At 43.7% G+C, this 26,810-nt stretch overlaps 2 protein-coding genes across 3 annotated transcripts; one reads left to right on the top strand and one right to left on the bottom strand.

Annotated features, from left to right (window-relative positions):
* The first annotated feature begins 253 nt into the window (after window positions 1–253).
* LOC109432417 (uncharacterized) lies at window positions 254–26,597 on the top strand. Its single transcript, XM_029879995.2, has 6 exons — window positions 254–1,170; window positions 23,123–24,830; window positions 24,908–25,284; window positions 25,341–25,518; window positions 25,589–25,857; window positions 25,919–26,597. The coding sequence occupies exons 1-6, from the start codon at window positions 552–554 to the stop codon at window positions 26,101–26,103; spliced, it is 3,336 nt and encodes a 1,111-aa protein (XP_029735855.2). The 5' UTR covers window positions 254–551; the 3' UTR covers window positions 26,104–26,597.
* LOC134289704 (uncharacterized) lies at window positions 3,229–18,726 on the bottom strand. 2 transcript variants are annotated; one of them, XR_009998625.1, is made up of 2 exons: window positions 11,707–18,726; window positions 3,229–11,652 (listed from the first exon to the last, which is right to left on the bottom strand). XR_009998625.1 is itself a non-coding variant. In XM_062856009.1 (2 exons), the coding sequence occupies exon 2, from the start codon at window positions 18,097–18,099 to the stop codon at window positions 11,938–11,940; it is 6,162 nt and encodes a 2,053-aa protein (XP_062711993.1). In that variant the 5' UTR covers window positions 18,100–18,377; window positions 18,432–18,726; the 3' UTR covers window positions 3,229–11,937. The 2 variants fall into 2 exon arrangements, 1 of the variants encoding a protein (XP_062711993.1); XM_062856009.1 differs by having other exon boundaries at window positions 3,229–18,377; window positions 18,432–18,726.
* Window positions 26,598–26,810: the final 213 nt, after the last annotated feature.

The following is a 26,810-nucleotide window of genomic DNA, read 5'->3' as shown; positions in this document are numbered from 1 at the left end:
AGAAAAACCAAAACAACAAAAGCAGTGATCAAGAATCCACACCGAGAAAAATTTCTACTCAATGACTGAGTTGGCCTTACTCAGAAATCGAAAAATCCTTTGTTTTCCTACTCAGTTTCGGCTAAAAGTGGGACAACCCATTGGCAATGGGTTGTCCCACTTTTAACGGAAACTGAGTAAGAAAACAAAGGATTTTTCGATTTCTGAGTAAGACCAACTCAGTCACTGAGTAGAAATTTTTCCCTGTGCAAGAAGAACCTGTCAAAACCGCTGTCATTCCCCGAAAAGTCCGCTTGTGGTGGGTGCAAAATTTTGCAATGTTTTCGCAATTTGTGGACATTTTCTCGTAAATTCGGTGTGTTTTCGGTGCAATTGTGGAACGTTTCGCGGTGCAAATCGAAATCCGTTGGATAAAGTGTTGAATCCGTGGGGCACGGTGGTGTAAATTTGTGGGGAGAACCCTAGCCCGTCGTCGAAATCAACAAGCCGCCTTATTTTCGCGGCGTCTTAATGGCGTAAACAAAAAAAAGCGCATCCCGAAGAGAGAAAAAATGGATCAATATCCGTACAGCATCCCAACGGGATTCCAGCCGTATGCGGGGAATGCCTCTGAAAAATCTACTGACGTACCGATCGGAAGCGCCGTTCCCGGTCAAAATCCGTACTTTGCTCATAGCAGTGCAGCCGAAGTGCCGCCCTTTGGATATGTTCCACCCGTAGCGGGAGCGGCACAGGAGCATCACCAGCAACAGCAACTAATTCAACCTAATTCCACACCGATTCCTGCGGTCCATGTTAACGGGTTGATGCCTACTGGTGGGCCCACCGTATTCAATGCGTTTAACAACCCAGCGGCATACGGCGGTCAGTTTCCGGCAACAGCCGGCGCAGCGGCGATGCCTCACATGGCTGGAATTGAGGGAATATATAATCAGCCTAACTTCAATGCGCAAGTAACCACTAATAATCCGGCTGTTCTTTACCCACCGGTACCGATGGTGGTCAACCCTACAGTTTCGGATAACCCAGTGGACACTGTTGAGTCTAGTGTGATTGACACTGTAGTAGCGCCAGAACCTTTGAATGTGGTGCAAGATACTAATGCTGAGACAACGACGAATGAGGAACCATTGTCAGAACAGCGTGAAACAGGTCAGGAGGTTGTGCAAGGTAAGTTTTAATATAGAAAGGGAGGTAAAATGCACTTTCTACCTTAGTAGGGTGTCGGTCAATATAAGGCAGACAGGCTCGCTGAACGTACACTACGCTATCCGGGTGCGTCTTGCTTAGCATTCTGGGAAGGTTAAACAAAGTAAAAAAAATACTGCTGTAATGGCAGTCTGGGTGACTTTGCGCCAAAAATCAAGAAAGATGGTTCACTCAAAAAGCTAACGTTAACCAAAATATCAGAAATGAATAGGATATGATGGATGTAATTGGTGTTAACCATTTAATGTATAAAAAAAAGTCATACTTACCTTAGGGGCCGTTCATAAACCACGTAAACTTTTTGGGGGGAGGGGGGGTCTGGCCAAAGTCTACGCTCCATACAAATTTATTTTTTTTTTTGTATGGACGAAAGTCTACGAGGGGGAAGGGGGGGGGGGTCTGAGATTGCCAAATTTTGGTCTACGTGGTTTATGAACAGCCCCTTACCGGTCAGACTAAGACCTGAGTGTTTTCTGCTGTACGTAGGATTCGTCTCCAATCGACTCAGTCCATGGCTGTGCGTCTCTAGGTCCGCACTCTGCGAAGGGTTTGCAAGTCGTCCTCCACTTTATCGACTCACCTAGCTCGCTGTGCACCACGTATTTTTATACCGATCGGATGGCTCTCGAGAACCCTTTTAAGCGGTCTTCTCACTTTACTTTACGGTGTGATGTGAAACGCGCCATAGTAATCGCATGTAAGAAATCGATGACCGGGGCACGGCCGGGGCCCGGCACGGTCCCGGCCCGGCGTAATGGGAATAGCCAATCAGGTTGCCATCCTGATGACGTGACCCGCCCGCCGAAGCCTCCCGATTTACACGGTGTGCTGAAACAGCTCGTGGTTCATTCGCATTCTCCAAGTCAAGTCACGTCTTCTACTTGCACTCCGCTGTAGCTGGTACGCAGCATCTTCCGTTCGAAAACTTAAAGGGCGCGTTGGTCCTTTGTACGAAGAGTCTATGCTTCATGCCCATAGAGCACTTCTGCTCTAATCAGCGTTTTGTAGATTGGGGAAATTGTGTATTTTCGGCAGTTTTGTTCTCTTCGTCATGAGGGGTTTTTTGAAAGCTGTTGAACTCAGAGTTGGCCTCAAATCCTTCCCAACCAAGCTGAATTATATGACCAAGTTTCAGGAAATTTGGTCGACAAAAACCCCTCATGACGAAGAGAACAAACCTGCCGATAATACCCATCGTCACCCTAGTTAACTTCGTGTGACGGCGAACTTTGTTCGACCGTAGAGTTCTGGAGAGTGTAAAGTAAGCTCGACTTCCTGCCACTATGCGTCTCTTGATTTCTCTGCTGGTGTCGTTGTCGATGGTCACCAGTGAGCATAAGTACACGAATCATTCAACCGCCTCTAAGGGCCTCAAATTTAATAAAATCAATGAAATTTTTTCGCGAATCATAACAATAGTTCAACGCGGCAACTTAGTCTTTTTTGCAAACCTGATCGCTTTCGTTGCCGCTTTATTTTTCTCCTTCATCAGTTTTTCTGCCTCAAACCTCTCGTAGTACTTCTTGTACTCATCGCTTCTGGCCACTACTGGAAGTTGGCTATGGAAGGTTCGGCGTGTTGGACGAGTTGTGCCTTTCGTATTCGATGGAATTCGAAATGCCTTATTGAAAAAATCGTTCTGATCATCATTGGGCATATGATTGACACTTTCGGTACTAGCTGAGACCAGCTCGGTATTAGTAGAAATCTCGACTAAGGCGGTGTTTGGTGATTCGTCTGTACTCATCGAGTGACTGCCGGAGCTGCCTGGTATGTTCTGTTTGGATGGTCCTTGATCAAATTGCATAAATTTGGTCAAATGGTTTTGGTGATCCGCTAAAAGCGACAGAAGAAAACCCGATTTAAGGCGAAACTGGAAGCATTTTCTCATTTTTTCGGTTTTCGATTTCTTATCAAATAACGAAGCCATATTTTCAAAATCGGTTTTCGTAAACATGTAGAGTATGGATCAAGGTATCTTCTGATTTTTTTTGAGGTGGAAAATGTTTTCCATTTTTGCGGAAACCATTTTTATGTGAAATTTTATTCAAAAATGGTTTCTGCAAAAACGAAAAACATTTTCCAATACAAAAAAAAATCAGAAGATACCTTGATCCATACTCTACATGTGCACGAAAACCGATTTTGAAAATATTGCTTCGTTATTTAATAAAAAATCAAAAACCAAAAAGTGAGGAAATGCTTCCAGTTTCGCCTTAATCCACCTATTTTGAACAGAACCCTTCATACACTTATTAAAATTATTGTTGTATTATTTGTATTTAACATATTTAAATTTAACATATTTCCCTGGCCAAGTTCGCAGGGGTTGACGGTATTAAAGTGAAGGAGTTTCATTTTGATTATTGTAATGTAGTGTTCTTTAGTGAAACATATCACCTTTTTAACACTTTAATGCGCCTCCAACGGTTCATCACGAACCGGCTGCTGCAGATGGAGTATGGCTGATCATATGCATCAGACATGCTCGATAAACATGGAGGATCCGCCAGGGCTCATTAGAGTCTATTCCCAAGCAATAGTTCCAAGTCGGTTGGATTTAAGAAGGTTTTGATGATCGTTACAAATCCTAATAAAAGTATTGTAGGATTTGTGACAGGTTTTGGAACCTTTTACAGCCAGCTGACTTCAAAGTGTTGTTTGGGCTCTATTTCCTACGTTTCTCGGTTGATTTTGATTAGTAATTTATTAATGTCATAGTCGCGTTTTCGAATTTTTAGAATGTTAGTTGGTCATATTTTTTTTTAAATAAAGCAATTAAAATCGACCGAAGAATTAATAGTGGGAAGGAGATTTGCAGCACTTAATTGTGCTGATAGATTCGAAGCTAACGTGCGAACACTTAAACGCATTGTTGACGTCAATGCGTTCGACGTGACATTTTGGACAAAAACTGACTGATTTTTATTAACTGAACAACGTTACTTGTGTATGACTAGGTTGACATTTCTAGGCATGATAGGACAATTGAACGAATTTGAACATTTTTCATAGTATTTGTAGGGGGACGAATACATAATAGTTGACAAGCAATCTTTATTATTTTGAAATTTTATTGCAATCAACTGACCAACTTGACGTATTTTTGTCTATCTCTTAGATGGTATTTTAAACTAACAGAAAAATATCAGAAGTTCAGTTGCATGTTTCTGTGGGTTTTGGACCGATGACAATTTAAGGACACAAGAGATAAACACAGAGAAGTAGAAAACGATAAGCGAAATCAAGAAAATAATTTGACACAGGATCGACTATATTTTAACATACAGGGTTTTATTGATTCGATGAAAAACAAACATACGACCACTGACTTAACGAGAAGAAAAACATATTGAACCATACCACAAAATCGAACAAGACGACAAACACAAACCGTGTGACCATAACACTACATAGGCAAATCCTGACTGACTGACCAATTGAAAACTTTTCAACCTTCTACCGTAACTTTCTGAGTCAGTAGGCAACAGTGTCTTAATGGATATCATTTTCCGCGTACGGCTGGCAAATTGCTTCTGAAAGATTACGTACTCTTTTCTATCTTCGGGTCTAGTGTAGAGGTTTCAACTCTATTCAGAGTGCAGCTAGAAACCTAGCAAAAAAAAAAAAAAAAAAAAAAAAAAATTATTTGTATTTAACATATTTATTTTGTGTAATTGACCAAAAGTTCTAGAAAATATTGTGGATTTGGCATCTAGTGGATTAGTTTCCAAAATAGCACCATGGATCGTGAACTAAACTACCAGAAATGCCAGACACCTCCTAGAATCTTGTATGGAATGTTTACAAAATAGCTTACATATTCTGAAATATTGTATTTTTTGTTAACTGCCAAAAGATCTTGAATCGATTAACAAATGGGTAAGAAAATCAGCGAGATACACTTTGTCTAATATCCCTTAATCAGTCGATTAAATTAGCTCCGAAGTACTTAGTATTCATGGCTATTATGCAAAAAGGACAAAAATGATACATCTACTATGTCAATCAGTTTTCGCATTAGCTAGTTATTTTGGCTGTCCGGTTCTTGCACTTATTCACAATATATAAATTCAAAGCTTTCATTTAACAAATTGTTAGTTTTCAAAGAATTCCTGTTTATTTGTAATTTGTTATTTATAATTTAATAATAACCTGCTAGTATACACTTTATATTATTATTATTTATTTATTAAAGAGGTTTTAACAAAAAGTCATTCGCCTCCTTTATATGAGATCAGCATTATTTATTGAAAAATAATTTACCTTAGACTGGTCAAAATCTCATGCAAGATAACAAGCGAATATAACAATAAAATAAAAAAAGGAATTTATTGAAATACTCTTCGAAAGATATCTAGTAACCAAATGTCCAATCGAAATAAAATTTCAGAACCTTTTACAAGGATATTATTATTATTGGCTCTTTATTATGGGGATTTTCAGCCCGAGGCTGGTTCATCCCCGCACAAGGATATTGTAGCTTTCATTTGGTGCTAAGAGAACCCAAATAAGTTGACAGATGGCTGAGATATTTATTATGATATACACTTTGTCAAAAATCTCTCAAAAAGTTAGCCTGTATTACTCTCAAATACTCTTTGAAAGATACAGTGATAGACATTCGTTTAGCCGAGGCTAAACAAAAAATCAAAAAAGTGCCAGGAAACTCATACAAAATATTTAATGATAAAACTTTTTTATCGTAGTGTAGTAGTACTGTTTTATAAAAATGTGACACATCACACTTACATATACACTGAAACAAAAACGAGGGTAAAAACCCTTCAAATGTCATTTTTTTGCCTAGACATTCGTTTAGCCGAATTGTACAATTTTTAGAATTCCATGATAAAAAATTATCAAATTTCGAAAAATATCCAACAAAGTCATTTTGTATGGTGATCTGCATTCTAGATCGACTTGTAAATCATGAATTAGATCGTTTTTGGAAGTGTTGCCATATTAATTTTGCATGCATCTCATATAAATATGTCATAATATTTTAAATGTTTCTCAATTGAGATTTGATGTAGTTATTTTTATCGGAAGTGTTTCAAAAGAATCTAATGAAAGTTTCATGACCAAAGCAGGTTGAAATTTTGCGAAAAACAACGTTTTTAACAGAAAAAAAATAACACAAACCTGTTAAAAATCTCAAAAAGTTTAATTGTATAACTCCTAAGTACTCTTCGAAAGATATCTCAATAACCAAATGTCCAATCAAAATAAAATTTTAGAGCATTCTACTAGGATGTTGTAGCTTTTATTTGGTGCTAAGAGAACCCAAATCGGTTGACAGACAGCTGAGATATTTATCAATATGCTATAAGTCAAAAATCTCTCAAAAAGCTAACCTATATTACTTCAAAGTATTCTTCGAAAGATATCTTGGTAACCAAATGTCGGATCGTAATAAAATTCAATAGGGTTCTACTAGGATGTTATAGCTTTCATTTGCAACAAAGAGAATTCAAATCGGATGTCAGACGGCTGAGAAACGTGCGTGACTTTTTTTGTAACATACGCACACACACACGCACACACACATACACACACACACACACATACATACGCACACAGACATTTGCTCAGTTCGTCGAGCTGAGTTGATTGGTATATGCAACTCGGCCCTGCGGGCCTCGGATCGAAAGTCGGTTTTTCGAGCGGTATTTATACCCTTCTTATGGGTGTAAGAAGGGTAAAAAATCTGATAAAAATTATAAACAGTACTCCAACGTTTCTAAAGTATCAAATGGAGATCCAGAAGTCCCAGAAAAATGTCTGATGAAATTCTTAACATATCTTTATCAGAATGTCTGAACAAACTTTCTACAAACTTTCAAGAAAATCGCCCAGAGTGAGGATTTTAGTTGAATTGACATTCCTTAAAAATGCTTAAGTAATCTATCTATATATATAAAAATGTAGTGGCATACGTGGGACCGCGCATAACTTGCGCACGGATGGTCCGATTTGGGTCGTCTAAGCTTTGTTCTGTTAGTTTTCACCCAAGGCAGGTTTATGAGGCAAAAAACACGCAAAATTGAGAGTTTTTGAAAATCGATCTTCCATACATTTTGCGACCGGGGACTTGGTCTTGGATAGAAACTTGAAACGTCAAAAAACGCAGTAGGCAAGACAAAGTTTGCCGGGTACAGCTAGTTTCATGAGATTTTTTTTAGAAATTGATTTTTTACAAATCCCTTGAAAAGAATGGTTGATAAAAATTCTAGATAATAATGGCTGAACCCATGAGAAGCTCCGCAAAATGTTGGATTTTGTAGGAGTAGTTTTAAACAATAGTTTAGATTTTTTTTTTCAACATTCAATGTGAATTTATGGAACTTAAAACAAGCGAATTCTCGATAGACATTTCTGTATAGACTTTTCGAATAATTTTTGGACTCAGATTTGCTAAGGATTTTTTCAAGGATGTCGACAGTAAAAAATCCCATGCAGTTTCTAATGAAATATTGCAAAAAGCTCATTATTTCATTTTGTGATTTTCTGTGAGATTTCTTGAGAAGAATTGATTACGTAATATGTTTCTACAACACATTATCATCTTATACCATCATAGATTTATACAAAATATTTGTCAATATTTCTTGAAGGCTTCCACCAACATCTTAATCAGTTAAAAAATTGCAAACATTTCCTATTAATTGACAAATAATTTCAATAGACTTTTGCATTAAATTTAATTTGAAATCCGCCGAAAATTATTGAAGGCGACCCATTTCTACTAGAAGTTCAACCAGAAATAAATCTACTAATGCCACCACCATTTTTTTTCTTACACAATTCAGCAAACTCTTTTCTGTCGGGTATATGGTAAATTTACTTCTGCTAGTTATTTTTTTCTATTTCTGAATCTGGAATTTTTTTCTCAGACCTGGAAAAAACCTGGAAAAATCAGGGAATTTTATTTTAGTAAACGAGTAGACACTCTGAATTGGCATGTCGATTATTATCACTTAAATAACTTACATTTAGTTTCCGCATAATATAACATTCAGCAACAAATATATCTCCGATACAATAGAATAATAATACCCAATTTTAAGAACAAATTTGGTTTAAGTATTGATATTTTAGGTATAAAGAGAAAAAAGATGCTTACGTTTAATATAGAAATAGAATTTATCTTTACACTGTCTAGCATGTGCGCAATTACTGTTGACGAATGGATAGTGCAAAACAATGATATAACTATATGCACGTTGTGCGGGTATTGGTATTCAAATCCAAGTACAGTGAAGCTGTTTGTAATTCTAACGATGGACAAACGGTTGAGGATTATTTATTCCTAACACCTAGGATCTCAAACATCATACGGCATGCCTCCTTGGCTAATTGTGCCAGATTACCCTGCTGAGCTAGGGTTAATACATTTCCAGCAAAGAGAAATAGACGTCACACTCTCATCGCCTCCCATCGATCACCTTTTTAACGGTTGATTCAAATATTCAGTAGTAGGTCGATTGACCACTCGCGGCGCTGGTATCGTTTTTGCTACTGTTTGACGTTTCCTCACTACCGCCATCTAGTGGCGGCCCGGCCAAACACAGTACGTTTAACATTGGGCGATTGCGTTTTCGTGACGATGCATTTTAATGAAATTTGTTCTAAGTGTTACGTCTGTTTCTCTGTGTTCCAAGTTCCAACTCTTGTCCGTTGTTTCGCGCTAAAAGTCGTTACCGTTGAATCAGTTCGTAATCTTTCATTTTCGGTTTCTGTAACGGTTTTTTGGTTTCGGAAACAGTAGGTTGTTGACCTAAGACCAATCCCACTCGTGGGCTTAACACTACACACGCAACAGCACGTCGTTAACGATTTTTAATTTCGTTATTCACCCATTTTCGCACCGGTCGTTCGTTTCCATGTGAGTAAAATAATGATCGGTCGCCTTTCCGCACCGGTGGTCTCTATTCTATCCGTACCATCGGTTTTTTGCACTTCCGTAAATCATCGCAATATTTTGTTTATTTCTATGGTGTTATTGCAAATCTTATTCGGTATAATAATCTGTGCTCATATTTTGAAAGAAGGTTTTGGATAAGACTGAAAACTGTTGTTAAAAATTGAACTCAAATAAATAATTCCCTTGGAGATTTGTACCAGTTTTGGTGCGTTTCAAGATATCATTTTCTCAATAATGTATGATTGTATTTAATCCCGGAATTCAATCTTTTTTAAGGTGAAGATATGACGAAGCCACAGCTCGAATTTTCAAGAGCACAATTCTGAAGAACCGAATGCCGTATTGCGCTGAAAAGTTGATCGATTAGTCACCACCAGCGGGAAATCAATCGATCAAATTTTCAGTGCAATCCGACGTTCGGTTCTTCAGATTTGTGCTCTTGAAAATTTGAGCTGTGGCTTCGTCATATCTTCACCTTAAATTATATGTTTGTTGCTTACTGTATGACTAGTAGGTTGAATTTTTATCTAAAATAATATCCATCTCTTCGATATCCATGTTGCCTTTCTCGCAAGAAATTTATCTGAATTTGAGATTTTGAGCATCTTTTTTAATAATTAGGTTTATTGAATAATTACATCCCTTGCATTTCCAACACATTTATTACGTAGTTGTCTCCTTTACAACTTCGCGTAGGTCAAAATTCTTGAATCCTGGTCATAGTAGAAGCTGTCTTCTAACAGTCTGCGATAAGTTTGCGCAACCTTTTTTCATTAACGTGTATTTTAACTTCAGCTTATTCTATACTCAGTCACAACCTTTTAGTTAGAAAGCATCAATCGGAAATATTAATATATATTGCGATCCTTTGGATGCTGGTATATGAATATTTTGTTGGAAGCAGATTCTATGCGCTTGAAGTAGACTGCGTATTTGTGAAAGTACATAATGAGCCTACTCTCTTTTTTGGCACTTCATACAACATTTGTTGTATTTTAACTTCCAACACTTGCTTTTTCTATAACGAGGAACCTACAATATGGCAGTCCTGCACACCGCCCATTTTAATTGATGAAACTTGGCAGCTCGACTACATTTTTTTAGATTTTTATCGGTATGATTAAAGTCTGTTTTTACAAAAAAAAAATAAATAACTGTAGTGTTTCTATGATATCTGAATTGAGTTAGGTACAGTCAAAGCATCTTTGAAAAATCATAACTACTCAAATCTAATCTTTTACATACGCAGCCAGTACGCGGAATCACCCTGGAACAGGGATGAGAAATGTACTGGAAAAAACGGTTACCGGCTGTACATTTGACATTTTTCCACACGAAAATCATAGGCCCAGCCAAACTCAAACTGTTCGAAAAATAAATGTCATAACATTTTTTTTCCTGCAGCCTTCTTCCTCGAAACGGTTTCCAAGCGCGAGAGCGCCAGTACTCGAGCACAACGACGACAAAAATTTCTGTCTCTCCCGTTTTCGCATTTTTCTGCGTTTCAAACCGCTTCCAGACAAACTTCTTTATATGCATCACAAAGCTAGGAGTGTGCTCTAGCTATTTGTGCAAATCGATTTAAATTATTTATTAAAACAAGTGAGTTATTAGCAGTTGAAAATATTTGACATTTTTCGCAATCACCCACCTCAGCATGACTGCTCATTAATGTTTTCGTGGGGAAGCGAAAACCATCAAGCGTCTGCTTGACTGCCGTCGGCGCGGCTTCTGATGGTATTGGTGCTGCCGTTGTTTTGTTTTTATTTTACTGCCAGTATCGATGAACGGAAAAAAGAAAAAAGTATTTTTGCCATCCCTGCCCTGGAAAGCAATCGTGTTACTTTTCTTGTCAATATTGATGCTTGCAGCATATCAGGACACATACATCAAAGCGGCCAGGTCTATTGCGTTGTATTTACGCGCAAAGTGTTCTTCGAAATACTTGGAGTACAGAACATTTTCTTTCGGCAAGGTACTTCTCGAATTTACAGGGGAGGAAGGATGCGTATACCAAACGATCCAGATTACATGTTGATGAATATGTTTTAAATATATAAGAATGTGTATAATAGAGCTATGAATAAAAAATGTGTAATATTGGAAAAATCTCCCCTATTGTTGGGTTGTTTTTATAGATCTAAATAATGTCGAACCTCCTATTCTGTATGATCGGTGTTATTCACATAGGGTTGTCGCAGATTTTTTTCTGCTTTCCCCTATTGTTTCTACAAGGGTGAAGTTACTCATTTCGCACACTTTCTTCCTAATGTCTTTGTTCCTTTTTGGACCACCCTAAGAAAACTGAATTCTCAAAGCAGGCAGTTAAACATTTGCAACAGCTTGAAACTAATTTTATTGATACAAATAAACAATAGGAATAGACAAATTGGCACTTTAACAGTCATTCTTTTTAGCATTTTCTATTATTACTTACATTTTATAGTTTTCTGTATTAGTCCTTTTCCTCACAGGTATGCTGGCTCACGGTCGAATCAACGGCGCTTTCACCTATCCTGTACAGAACACTGTTAGATTCACGTTTCTACGATTATTTATACTGTCCTTACCTTCGGACGAGCTTTCAATCACAAACTCTCTGTATTTGCACGTAAGCTAATTTTAGCAACCGCAATTATCTAATAAATAGTTCAAACTCCCTAAACTACACTTCTTTACTCAAAGCCTAGGTTGACCATTTTGATCATTCTTCGTTCTGTTTTTGTTTATGATTTTATTTACCATTTCTATTTTTACCATCTCCCTCTCACGCAACATACCTTCTGACATCTATGCTCTACTCACGGGTAATCCATCACCGGGGTGGTCTCGTCTGGTGTGGACCGCATGTTGCGCAATGGTTGCGCTGTCGAAAGGTGGTATGGGGCTGTGCCAACACACCCCCTCCCGTAACTCTGGTGGGGCTCCTCGGCTGCACCGGATTTACCCTCCTGTACCTCGAGCACAGCCAGTCTGGTCACCGGTCTCCTAAACTTACCCTTGCTCGTCTCGACCATGGCCTGCCGGATTCTGCCGTCCGCTCCCGGGTAGACGTCCGTCACGATGCCCCGGATCCAGCTCTTCCGCACGGCCTCATCGGTGATGTACACTAGATCACCACACGCTAGTGGCGGCGACTCGGAGAGCCACTTCGTCCGCTGGTTGATGGATGGCAAATACTCGGACACCCACCGAGCCCACAGCTTGTCCGCCAGTCGCTGTGACCGCTTGTAGCGGTCTTGCAGTGCTTCGGCATCACTCGTCGCTGGAACAGAACGCTCCTCGCTGATTGCGCCAACGCCGCGAACAAAGTGGTTCGGCGTCAACGCTCCCTCCGCTCCTGGTTCCAGGCCAACGTACGTTAGTGGCCGGGAGTTGATGAGGTCTTCGGCCTCCGCTATCGTCGTCAGTAGCACTTCGTCCGTTATCGTCCGCCCGTCATTCAGCACGGTCAGTGCTGCCTTCACGGAGCGAACCAATCGCTCCCAAACCCCACCCATGTGAGGTGCGCTGGGCGGGTTGAAATTCCAGCGGGTCCTGGAATCCGTAAATTCGTCCTCTGACTCGATCTCGATTCGCTGCATGATGGCCTTGCTTGCTGCTTGGAAGTTTGTGCCGTTGTCCGAGTAGAACTCTAGCGGCTTCCCTCTGCGACACACGAACCGCCGTATGGCCATCAGACACGCTTGAGTCGTCAGGCTGTGAGCGACCTCAAGGTGGACAGCCCTCGTCGTCATGCAGGTAAACAGGCAGATGTACCTCTTCTCTGATCTGCGGCCGACAGTAACAGTCAGCGGTCCGCAGTAGTCCACGCCGGTGTGGCTGAACGGTGGCAGATGCGGCGTCACTCGCGACTCCGGCAACGGAGCCATCCTCGGGTTCGACGGGCGACACTTCTGCACCTTGCACCAGACGCACATTCTTCCGATCCTCTTCAGTTCCGCTCGCAGATTCTGGACGTAGAAACGCTGCCGAATTTCGTTGACTGCGGTCTCCGTGTTCCCGTGAGCTACTTGTTGATGATAGTGGTCGAGCAGCTTGTCGGTCACCGGATGCTTTTTCGGCAAAATAATCGGGAACCGCAGCTCGAATGGTAGCGACGATCCTTGCGCCGCTCTGCCTTCCATCCGTAGTACACCCTCGGCGTCCAGGAACGGGCTCAAGCTGTACAGGCTACTGCTCTTCTCTACTGGTTGCTGCTGCTGGTTTGGCTGCTTCTGGTTCTTCACCAATGTGCAGACCTCATCTCCGAAGCAATCGGCTTGGGCCGACCTCCAGAGATACGCCTCCGCTTTCCGGTATTCGTCCCGCTTCAGCGGCACTAGCTTCGCTCGCACGTGTTTCTTCACGACGCTGCTGATTCTTGCAGTGGCCGGTACGACTTCGATCTCCAGCCCATCTCTCTTCCTTCTGCAGTTCGATGCAAACCGGTAGACGCACGCTACCGTCCGGACCAGAATCTTCCACTTCGAAAACCGCAGCGGGTCCACCATCGGCTCAGTGACTGCAATTTCGTGGAAATGCAAACACGCTCGGGTCTCCTCGCTAGTGTTCGGTGTCACTGCCTCTTGCTCCGGCCAAAAATCCTCCGGCTGGTACAGAAAGTCTGGGCCACGAAACCATGGTCCGCTTGGTCGCAGGCTGTGCGCCTTTTCCCACTTCGTTAACGCGTCGGCCACGTTGCACTTCGTCGGCACCCATCTCCATTCCGCAAGCTTCGTTAGACTGTGGATCTCGCCGATCCGGTACGCCACAAACTGCTTGTACCGACGGTGGTCGGAGTGGATCCACGACAGCACGGTCTTCGAGTCGGACCACATGAAACGCTTCTTTACCTCCAACGAAATCGTCTCGCCGATGGAGTTCGCCAACCTCGCTCCTAACACTGCAGCTTGCAGCTCCAGTCGCGGTATGGACATGTGCTGCAGTGGTGCTACCTTAGATCTCGCCATCACGAGCGAGCATAACGGCCCGGTGGCCGTCTCGATGCGGATGTACGCCACGGCACCGTACGCGTCCTGGCTAGCGTCTACGAAAACGTGCAGCTGTAGGCTGTCGTATCGCAGTGAAAATCCGCCACGGAAATAGTATCGGGGAATGCGCACTTCGTCGACTTCTGGAAGCCTCCGGATCCAGTTACTCCACTTCTCCGCACACTCTTCATCGATCTGCTGGTCCCACTCACATCCAGTACGCCACAGGTCCTGAATCAGCAGCTTCCCATAGAACGTGAAAATGGACAACAGTCCTAACGGGTCGAAAAAGCTCATCACGCAGCTCAACAGGATCCTTTTGGTCGGCAGCTTCACGCCGGACAGGAACGGCTCCAGATCGTCTCTCAATTTGGTGGAGAACGAGAATTCGTCGCTTGCCGGGCTCCACACGATCCCCAGTACTCGCTCGGATCCGGACTCCTTATCCTCGCTGAACCGCACGCACTGATCCTCTTTTCGCTCTCCCATCGCATCCAGGAACTCTTCGGAATTGGAGACCCAGTTGCGGAGCTCAAAACCGCCTCTGGAGTGGACGTATCGTACTTCCTTCGCTCGTTTCACAGCTTCCTCGATCGTGTCTACGCTGTCGAAATAATCGTCGACGTAGTGGTTTTCGACGATGGCCACCGCCGCCGCTGGAAACTGTCCTGCAAACTCCTTCGCGTTCAAGTTCTTGACGTACTGCGCCGAGCATGGCGAGCTCGTCGACCCAAAAGTGGCTACGTCCATCACATACACTGTCGGCTTCTCCGACGGATCGTTTCGAAACAGAAACCTTTGCGCTCGCTTGTCCTCATCTCGAATCCGCAGCTGGTGGTACATCTCCTTTATGTCTGCTCCGAAACCGACTTCTCGCTCCCGAAACTTGCATATCACCGCCGGCAGGGCAGTCAGCATATCCGGCCCCTTCAGCAACTTCGAGTTGAGCGACACTCCTCTAACTTCCGCTCTGGCGTCCCACACCAGACGAAACTTCTTCTTTCTCGGGTTGTAGACGATATTCAGCGGAACGTACCACACCTTGCTGCAATCCAACGCTAGCAGCTCCGACTCCGACGCTTCGTGTGCGTAGCCTTTCACGAGATAGTCGGCGATCATGGTACGGACTTTGACATACAGCTCGGGATCCTTCCGCAGGCGTTTCTCCAAACACATCAGCCGCTTCACCGCCATAGGGTAGCTGTCGGGAAATTCGATGTTGTCGTCCTTCCACAGCAAACCCGTCTCGAAACGATCGCCGATCCTCCTCGTCGTCTTCTTCAAAATCTCCTTCGCTCTTCTGTCTTCTTCCGGCTCCGGAAGCAAGGCGATGGAAATGCCGGACTCCTCCAGCGTGTAGTGACTCTTCAGGAGATCGTGAAGCTCCTGATTGGACACCGGGCTGCACGAATGATGCGCGACCATTCCGCTAGTCACGTTTCCCGGTCCCGTCGGCCCGTATACGGTCCAGCCTAGCTTCGACCTTACTGCTATCGGCTCTTCCGGTCGACCGATTCGCGATTCCAACGGCGCGTAAAGATGAATATCCTTCAGCCCGATCAAAATCTGTGGAGCGGCATGCTGGATGTCGGTGATCGGTAGGCCTTGAAGATGCGCATATTGCCTCACCACTTCCGACATGGCTACCGTGTGTTGTGGAAGCTTTAAACTCTCCACTGTGTGGGCGCTCTTTATTTGGAAACGTTGTGCGGAACCTCTCGCCGAGATGAAGAGACTCACACACTGCGAGTCTTTCTCGATCCGGGAAACTCCTGCGGTCCAAGTTACGCGCAAGGGCTGTGTCGCGCCTCGGACTCCTAAACGGTTCACCAGTGCCCGTTCGACCAGTGTGTACGATGATCCTTCATCCAGAAACGCGATAGTGTTCACGGAGTGTTTGCCACAGTGCAGCGTGACGGGCATCATCCGGAAGATCACGGTTTGTTTTGGCTGCGCGGCGTGAACGTTGCAGTTTAGTCCTGCGGCTGGCCTGACGAAATGGAGCAGCGGGTTGTGTCGTTCCTTACAGCCTTCAACGTTACAGCGGAAGCTAAGTTTGCAGCCGGCGTTACCGTGCTCATTCAGGCACAGTTGGCATAGCTTCCATCTGCGCACCGCTTCCCATCGTTCTCCGAGCTGGAGCCTCCGAAACTTCTCGCAGTTCCGGATCCGGTGATCCACTCTGCCACAAATCCGGCAGGGCTTCCTCTCCCTCCTGGGTGGACTCGAACTCCTATTCGCTTCCGCGTCGTGCGAGTGCACGTAGCCGTCGTGCGCTCTGCTTCTCGATCCTTTCTTCGATCCGGATTCTCCGGAACGGGGGGTACCTTCTCCATACGCTGCTACTTCGCTAGCGTCCTTCACGATGCTTGACAGGAAGTTTGATAACGTCCTCAGCGTCACCACTTTGGTCTTCCTGCGATATCGTACCCATTCCAGCTGGGTGCCAGCCGGTAGCTTCTCCGTCAACTCCTGGATCAGCATCGGGTTGACCAAGTGCGTCGTTAGTCCGGTCGCTTCTAGGTGATCGGCAAGCTGCTGCACTACCACTCCGAAGCTGATGAAACTCGCCAGCCGATCCGCTTTCGGTGGCGCTGCATTGCGCACCTTCGCCAACAGCATATTGAGCAGTCGCTCTGGCCTGCCGTACAGCATGCGCAGTGTCTCCACAATCTTTGGGACGGATTTCGGCAGAAGCAGTCTGCTCCTTACCGCCTCCAGGGCCTCTCCTTTCAGGCACTCCTGTAGCCGCGCCAAATTCTCCACGTCGGAAAAGCCGCACGCCTTCGTCGACGTCTCGTAGCTGCTGATGAACATCGGCCATTCTTCCATCCTGCCAGAAAACGTTGGCAACTTCCTGGACAGGAATTGCCGAGCGGACATCTGCGCCTTCGTTGGTTCTCGCTGCCGAATCTTCCGCCCATCCTTCTCTTTTCCGCTTTTGCGACGAGGCTTCTCTTTCTGTTTCTCTTCTTCGGAACTTTCCGAACTTTCTTCGCTGCTTTCTTCCTCCTCTGCGGAGGTCTCCTCTTCCTCGCTGGAACTATCATCTTCTTCTTCTTCTTCGCAGCTTTCCACCTCTTCAGCGGACTCTTCTTCTTCTTCGGAACCCGCGCTTTCCGACTCAACTTCCACCACTTTCTTCATCTTCTTTGCTGTTTTCACCTTCTCGGGTTTGGGAACCCCTGGTCGTCCGAGTGGCGTCGAATCTCCGCCGCGCCCGATCAAAAAACTCTCCGACAGACTCGATGGACCTCCAACCGGCTTCAGTGTCAGTTTGCGACAAACTTTCGGAGTCGAGTGCTTGTGGTACGCTCCTCTCGGATCTTCGAAGTCCGCTACCGTCGCATCCGCTATTCCAGGCTTTCCATTCCTCGACTTTTTCTTCTCGAGTCCTTTTCCCGGCTTCGACTGCTCCGATTCCGTCTTCTTCTTGATTCCGCTTTTTGAGCTTCCCACTTTACCGCCTCCGACAGCTTGCTCCAGCTCCTTTTCACCATCGGCCGCTCCTGAATTCCGCTTCAGCTTCAACTGCTTCAGCTTCTCCTCCATCTCCGTCCGCATTTGGTCGAGTTTCCTCTGATGGGCTTCTTCTTCCGCGAGCTTCTTCGCCATTTGCGCCTGTTCGAACTCGAGTTCCATCTCCCGCTTCTCTTTCTCCAGCTGCTGGCGCAACTCGAACAGCTCCTGCTTCATCTCCAGACGTTTCCGGTACAAAATCTTCTCCTTCTCCATTTCCCGCTTCTGCTTCGCCTTCTCCGCTTCGAGCTCTTGCAGCCCCTCTTGCACATCAGCAGGAACAACACCTTCACTTTCACTTCCGACGCACTTCTGACAGCACCAAGAAACGTCCTTGACATCAGCTGAGACGCCAACACAGCCGAAGTGATACCACCGCTGGCAGTGGTCACAAAATACCATTTGCGACTCCTCGTCATCAGGACGGTCGCAAGCCGCACAATTAAAACCTGTCTTATCAGGACTTTGCATTTTTGGGTTTGGTCGGAACTTTATAAAATTTTCAAGTTTGTTCCTTTTTGGACCACCCTAAGAAAACTGAATTCTCAAAGCAGGCAGTTAAACTTTTGCAACAGCTTGAAACTAATTTTATTGATACAAATAAACAATAGGAATAGACAAATTGGCACTTTAACAGTCATTCTTTTTAGCATTTTCTATTATTACTTACATTTTATAGTTTTCTGTATTAGTCCTTTTCCTCACAGGTATGCTGGCTCACGGTCGAATCAACGGCGCTTTCACCTATCCTGTACAGAACACTGTTAGATTCACGTTTCTACGATTATTTATACTGTCCTTACCTTCGGACGAGCTTTCAATCACAAACTCTCTGTATTTGCACGTAAGCTAATTTTAGCAACCGCAATTATCTAATAAATAGTTCAAACTCCCTAAACTACACTTCTTTACTCAAAGCCTAGGTTGACCATTTTGATCATTCTTCGTTCTGTTTTTGTTTATGATTTTATTTACCATTTCTATTTTTACCATCTCCCTCTCACGCAACATACCTTCTGACATCTATGCTCTACTCACGGGTAATCCATCACCGGGGTGGTCTCGTCTGGTGTGGACCGCATGTTGCGCAATGGTTGCGCTGTCGAAAGGTGGTATGGGGCTGTGCCAACAGTCTTGTTTATTTAATTTATATTTTCATATTTATATTTAATAAACCACCCACTGACGACCACTTTTTTCTTAAAAAAAAAGCAATCAAACCAAAACTCCTTTGCCTTTTTCGAAATATACACGACAAAACGAAACGCGAGGCACAGCTCTTTCAAAACGGGGGATCTCAGCCCGGAAAGTGGAGAAAGAAAACCTTGTGGTCACTTATTACCGTCAAATGGTATCTTTTCGGGTTAAAAAATACGCACATCTTCTTACCGGAATCTGCGACGGATGACGATAATTTTGGAACTTGTCGGAACGAACTTCGCGAGTTAATTATTTAGATATTTTTCTAAATGTGCGAAACCAAACTTTACTTGCAGCGTAGAAACCCTGGCTCAAGCATGTACGTGTTAAAAAAGCAAAACTCACTGAATCACTATACATTTCAAATATAAGTTTCGAAACGATCGGCCGAATCAAAAACTAAAAGTGCGATTATGAACAATCGTAACTATTTTAAGAGAAAATCAATACATTTTCGATATGCATGATCCTAAAATTGGCGAAGAAGGGAAAACTTTATTCAAAACATACTTAAGCAAAGCTTGTCAATTTAAACCTATTATTTTTCTGCGTTTGTATTGTCACTCTATCACAATTGTATGTCAGACAATTTGTTGAGTTATTCGTGTAACGATCTATTATATTATTTGGTTAAAAATTTCAAAGCAAGTAACAATAAAAGTTTTGAATATTTGATGCAAACTAAAATAACTTTCTATTTATACAAAACAAGAAAATCATTCTCTAGAAACTAATACCGGGCAACAAATCCATACTCATGTTCTTTCGTCTCCTCTTTACGTTACCCAGAGAGCTAAACGCGAGAGAGCGCACGAGCCTACGGATAGAGACCGTACTTTGCGTGTCTCTATATTCTAAGCCCTGCTACGAACCGTACGTAAACTTTTCGCTTTCGAGCCCTACTTAGCAGCGACCGGTGCGGTTCGTTTCTTTGTTCGGGGCTCTACTTACCGTTAAAACGCTTGATTTAGCCCATGAGTGGGCTTGGTCTAAGGTCCCCTATCCACCGTGGTAGGACTTCCACTTTAGGTATACACAGGGAAAAATTTCTACTCAGTGACTGAGTTGGTCTTACTCAGAAATCGAAAAATCCTTTGTTTTCTTACTCAGTTTCCGTTAAAAGTGGGACAACCCATTGCCAATGGGTTGTCCCACTTTTAGCCGAAACTGAGTAGGAAAACAAAGGATTTTTCGATTTCTGAGTAAGGCCAACTCAGTCATTGAGTAGAAATTTTTCTCGGTGTAGCTTCCGGTGGAGGAGCATTTCATAAATACTCAGCCGCTGGATGCTAGAACAGACGCTGTTTGAGCCGCACCTCCTTGGTGAACAGACGCTCAAGACGTACAGTCGAGTCTCTTACTAAACGAATTCCTATTAAACGGACTCCTATTAAACGAACTCCTACTAGACAGGGGTGAGCGTTATAGGAGACTAAGAGCTTATGGGATTTCGGCATTTTGGGGGTGTGGCCTATTATCTCGGGTGTGTTAAGAGTTAACGCAATACTTTCTTCGGGAAAGTTTTAGGGCTTGATAAGATCTACCATTTAGAACTTTGGTTCATATGATTAGTTGGCAATTTGGCCGCTAGAGGGACCATCAACAATTTGATGCTAAATTGCACTACAGAAACCATATCAGGTTGTCAAGCAAACGTTACGATATGCGACAGCTCAAGAACCTGATAATTTGGAAGGTTAGTGTCTTCGGGAAAGTTGTTGGGTACGCCAATAACTTACTGACGATGCGTTGCGAAGTTCGAAATTCCTCCACTGGGCGGCGCTAGTGAGCAAGTAAAATTTCAAAACCTCATATCTCAGAATCCCGATAACTTAGGAAGATGGTGTCTTCGGCAAAGTTGATCAGTATGACATGAACTTACATAAAAATAAACACTTGTTTCGCAATTCTGCCACTAGGCGGCGCTAATGAACATGCAAATTTTAGAAATCTCATAGCTCAGAATCCCGATAACTTAGAAAGTTGGTGTCTTCGGCAAAGTTGGTCAGTATGACCTAAACTTACATAAAAATAAACACTTGTTTCGCAATTCTGCCACTAGGCGGCGTTTACCGGGTTTTTTCGTCTTTTTTCGATTTTTTTGGCGGTTTTTCGGCTTGGCAAAACTAGTGTCGCTCCCCCCGATAACTTAGAAAGTTGGTGTCTTCGGAAAAGTTGATCAGAATGTCAAGAACTTACATAAAAATAAACACTTGGTTCAAAATTCTGCCACTAGGAGGCGCTAGTGAACTTTCAAATTTTAGAAATCTCATAGCTCAGAATCCTGATAATTTAGGAAGTTGGTGTCTTGGCAAAGTTGATCAGTATGACATAAACTTACATAAAAATAAACACTTGTTTCAAAATTCTGCCACTAGGCGGCGTTTACTGTTTTTTTCGACTTTTTTGGGGGTTTTCGGCTCAGCAAAACTAGTGTCGCCACCCCGATAACTTAGAAAGATGGTGTCTTTGGCAAAGTTGATCAGAATGACATAAACTTACATAAAAATAAACAATTGGTTCGCAATTCTGCCACTAGGCGGCGCTAGTGAACATACAAATTTTAGAAATCTCATAGCTCAGAATCCTGATTATTTAGAAAGTTGGTGTCTTTGGGAAAGTTGATCAGAGTGACATAAACTTACATAAAAATAAACACTTGTTTCGCAATTCTGCCACTAGGCGGCGCTAGTGAACATGCAAAGCCGAAAAACCGCCAAAAAAGTCGAAAAAAGACGAAAAAACCCGGGAAACGCCGCGTAGTGGCAGAATTGCGAAACAAATGTTTATTTTTATGTAAGTTTATGTCATACTGATCAACTTTGCCGAAAACACCAACTTCCTAAGTTATCAGAATTCTGAGCTATGAGATTTCTAAAATTTGCAAGTTCACTAGCGCCTCCTAGTGGCAGAATTTTGAAACAAGTGTTTATTTTTATGTAAGTTTATGTCATACTGATCAACTTTGCCGAAGACACCATCTTCCTAAGTTATCGGGATTCTGAGATATGAGGTTTTGAAATTTTACTTGCTCACTAGCGCCGCCCAGTGGAGGAATTTCGAACTTCGCAACTCATCGTCAGTAAGTTATTGGCGTACCCAACAACTTTCCCGAAGACACTATCCTTCCAAATTATCAGGGTCTTGAGCTGTCGCATATCGTAACGTTTGTTTGACAACCTGATATGGTTCCCGCAGTGCAATTTGGCATCAAATTGTTGATGGTCCCTCTAGCGGCCAAATAGCCAACTAATCATATGAACCAAAGTTCTAAATGGTAGATCTTATCAAGCCCTAAAACTTTGCCGAAGAAAGTATTGCGTTAACTCTTAACACACCCGAGATAATAGGCCACACCCCCAAAATGCCAAAATCCCATAAGCTCTTAGTCTCCTATTAAGCGGATTCCTATTGCGCCCCCCGACCAGTGATCTTATAAGAGTCTCGACTGTACGTAGATTAAGGAGTCTAGCTGAAGTCAGAAGGACAACCGTGCCCAGGCTGCACTACCAGCTAAGCACACAACTCTTAGCTGGCGGTCTTTGTCATCGCTTAACCCGTGGAAGCATTAGGTAGGAACTTGTGAGAACCAGAGCTACATATATTGGACGCTTATCGATTCACCGTTTTGCAGCCCTTTTCTTAGAGAAAATCCCATTCATAATATACTTACATTACCGATCAGGCTAAGGCCGAGGTGGCCTCTGCTAAACATAGTAGCCGTCTCCATTCCACTTGATCCATGGCTGTTTGTCTCCAGTTTCGCACTCTGCGTTGGGTCCGCAGATTGTCCTCCACTTGGTCGACCCACCTAGCTCGCTGCGCACCACGTCTTCTTGTACCGGTCGGATGACTCTCGAGAACCATTTTAGTCGGGTTGCCATCCGACATTCTGATAACGTGACCCGCCCACCGTAGCCTCCAGATTTTTGTGGTATGGACGATGGTTGGTTCTCTCAGCAGCTGATGCAGCTCGTGGTTCATTCGCCTTCTCCAAGTCCCGCCTTCCATCTGCACTCAACACCTTTCGTTTGAAAACTCCAAGGGCGCGTTGGTCCTCTGCACGTAGGGTCCATGTTTCGTGCCCATAGAGGACGATTGGTCTATCAGCGTTTTGTAGATAGTTAACTTCGTGTTACGGCGAAATTTATTCGATCGTAGAGTTCTGCGGAGTCCAAAGTAAGCACGATGTCCTGCCACAATGCGCCTGTGAACATCTCCCTCCTATTTATAATTCTCTTTAGTAAATTTCATGGCAGTAAATAGCCTTTTCTTCTTCTTTTTTCATTTCCAGAATCTAATCGAGAGTCAACCCAACAAGCGGAACCTACTGTTACAGAATCGACTGCTACAGTACCGACGGATGAGAATTTGTCCAAACCTTCCGAAGAACCTTCGCAGACATCACTCAACGCAGATGCAAACGAACCATCGGGCATCGAAAATGACCTCCCCACGTCGAATGAAGTATCAGAGGCATCTCATGAACAGCTCGCTGAAACATCCGAAGAGCCTGTAGATACGCAAAAGTCCAGAAGTCCAAGCCGATCGCGCAGTCTGAGTGCTTCAACGGAAGAGGTCTCCGCCGTATCATCCGTCAGGAAGAAGCGACGGCGAATCATGACGCTCAACGACGATGAAGATGACAGTGAAGATGAAGATATTAGCAATCGGATGGAGTTGCTCCGATCGCCGGAACCTGAATCGGCGACGGTGGGAAACGATGCTGATGAGTCAGCCGGCGAGAAAAAGCGACGTCACAGCATCGACAGGGATGGTTTAGGAGACAGCGAGAGAGAGGATGATGATGATCGTCCAAAGTCGTCTGCGTCTGGTGCTGCGTCCATTTTCCAGAATGTGGTTATGATTCCAGCGGGTGGTGATTCGGAAGCGCATAAGCGTAAGAAGATACGAGTGCTAGACAGTGACGACGATGAGGACGATCAGAAGGCGCTCGTCAGTGTGGATGATATCGGGTTGACTGGAGAAGGTGCGGACGATTTGAATCCGGGTGGTTTGCTGGTGGATGAGAACGCTGAGAATGACGATCTTGGCACGGTGGATGGGATCGAGTTGGATCAGATGGAGCAAATTGTGGCAATGGATGCACCGATAATCGATCCAAGCGAGCTGGCGAATGAAGACGACGATGAAGATGAGCCGGATGGTGGTGAGAATGAGAAGGAGACAAGCGATCGAGAAGAGAATGGCGGCAGTGAGGGTGAGGGAGCTGAACAGGAAGATGAAGAACTTGGCGAAGAAGAAGAGGTTGTTGAAGAAGGTGTGGAAATGATAGCAGCTGAAGATGACGATGGTGAAGCAATCGGAATAGCAACAGACGACGAGCAGGAACTCGAAGAAAATGTAGAACCAGAGGCGGCTTCAGATGCGGAAGGATCAGAGGTGGCAGCATCGGAAGCGGCTGGTTCGGAGAGAAGTGAAGTAGATAACAATCGAGGGAGTGACGCAGAGGAAGATCAAGCATCAGACGTAGAACGATCAGAAGCAGAGGAGCAAAGTGAAAATGAACGACGGGAAAGCGAGTCCGAGAAGGGAGATAAAGACGAAAGCGAGGAAGAAGAGGGACAGAATGACCAAAGTGAAACCAGATCTACGTCAAGTCCCGTTGAGCAGGAGAAGGATTCGAGTTCCGAGAAAAAGCGCAAAGACAAAGATCAGGCCAAAAAGTCCGATAGTGACGAGGACGACGATGTGGTTTGCCAGAATGTTGAAGTGAACACTATTTCGTTGCTTACAGACGAAGAAGATGATAATATGACTCCGTTGCCGCCACCCAAGAAAGAGCTCCCGGTCGTGAGGATTGTCAACATCAAAAAAGAACTGCTGGATGAACGATTTGCGCGGAGAGACTCTGCGGCGTCACGGATGGATGCAGCCACATCTTATCAACATCAGCACTATCTCAAGAGGCAACAACAGTTGGCGCAGAAGAAGCGGGAGAAACAGAAGAAAAGGAGCGAAAGGACGTTCGATAATAACAAGTAAGTTGTATATTATGGTTTACCCATTGTTACATTCCTTATTAAATCTACTGAGCAAATTCCTAATGCATTCACAGCCCGTTCGGTCCTTGGAGCAGCTCGTCCAGCGACGATGAGTTCATTCCGAATGATATCTATTTCGGTACACCAGATCGAGTATTCACGGCCAGCACAAAAGTTCGATGCCAGCGTCAGAAAATAATAAACGATCGCTACTCGAAACAGGGCAAAACTTCGAGTCGACCCTACAAGAGGAAATACGGGGAAGAGCCCGATGCAGAACAACGACGGAAACAGAAGCAAAAGCTCGAGGAGATTTCCCGACTGAATCTGCCCACGTACCAGCAGCAACAACTACAAACCCTGGTAAAGAAGAAGAAAAAGAATAGACCGGACCGGTTCTATGACAAATCGCAGGACATTCCCAACGATATCTATTTTGGAAATGTGAATGGTATGAGGTAGGTCATCGTTTTGAAGATTCACACTAACCATTGTTCGTCGTTTCAGTTCCCCTGCATATTCTGCATGCCTTCGGCGATAGTTCTTCGGACGACGAACGACGAGGGGGAAATGTCTGGCGATCGACACAACCCAACCGTGGAAGCTCCTCCACCAGCAGTAGGGGTGCAAAGCATCAATCGAGTAGCAAGAGTTACAAGAAAGCTTCCTCATCTTCCACTCATAGGTAAATTTCTGGATTTTAGGGTTCTATTTGCTTAACTTCTAATGCGCTGACTAACATTCGTTTTCTGTAGATCGCCACACAGTCCCAGCAATGACCGATCCATACAAGCGATGAAGGAATATTTGAAAATCGCCGGGTTCAAGAACGTAAAGTTCCACAAACTGTGGGAAGGTTGCAAATCGAATCAGGAACGGGCCAACGCCATTCTTCGTCTGATGCAGGAAAAGGGACTGGAAGGGGAACCTACCATAGCCAAGTGCCGGGAGCTACGCAAGCAGCTTCAAATGGAACGTGAGGTGCAAGTGCTAGACACCAGTTTAATCATCGATTCGAATGAAGGTAAATTTAGGAAATTTTACAGGAAATTCCAATATACTCACATTCATCCCACCCCTCGCAGGTCGAACCACACGAAGGAGTGCGAGGCACCAACAAAACCAGATATCCCCTGGTTTGCCTATAGATCCTAATGCACCCTCGACGTCGGGTCTTTCGCAGCCTCCCGCCAACGTTCCGCCGGAAAGTTTAGAAACATTAAATCGTATCCGGAACGTGATCGATCCGGATTCCGAAGGGGAAGAGTAATTCCCCACATATAATAGATAGCTGCAGATCCCGAGTTCTCTACTCGGAGGCCATACAAATTTTATCTTTGTTATAACACCGATCAAGTCAACAATGGTAGCGATTCAATTGTAATTATTTCAAATGTTTTGCAGGACATCAGTATCTCCAGATCAACACAATATTTTATGTTTTCTCATGGAGAACACACTAAGGAAAGATTTTATTTCAATAGAATTCATATTATTTTTTTTACAGTGATGCACAGGCATATTATTTTCACAAACACTATTCAAAGTATAGTCCCTAGAATACTTTAATAAACTAGCACTAGATGATAAGAGAAAATTGTACATGCTTAGAATGCATTGTGAAATCAAAAGTCACTCTCATTAGAATAGGTAATAAAGCAAGTCAGAGGATAACAAATTTTACAGCAACAAATAATAATAGATGTACTATAGCTTGGAATGGTCGATACCCTGAATAAATATTAGCTTTTTGAAATGTGTAGAGTTCTCCACATTTTACTGTGATTCCGAAAAGATATTGTCACTGTCAAACAAATATCAAGCACTGTATCTATATATATAAAAATGCAGTGGCATACGTGGCGAACAAAAACTTAATTTTGTTCGAGCACTGATCATCGGCGCAAAAAATGAAAATCGGCGCCGTGACAAAAAGCAGCGTATGGCGCGCCGCCGATACCTTTATGTATGTATTTA

This window comes from Aedes albopictus, chromosome 3 (assembly GCF_035046485.1).
Source record: "Aedes albopictus strain Foshan chromosome 3, AalbF5, whole genome shotgun sequence".
NCBI lineage: Eukaryota > Metazoa > Arthropoda > Insecta > Diptera > Culicidae > Aedes > Aedes albopictus.
The sequence above is the reverse complement of the archived record's forward strand: the minus strand, read 5'-3'. Positions and strand labels throughout refer to the sequence as shown.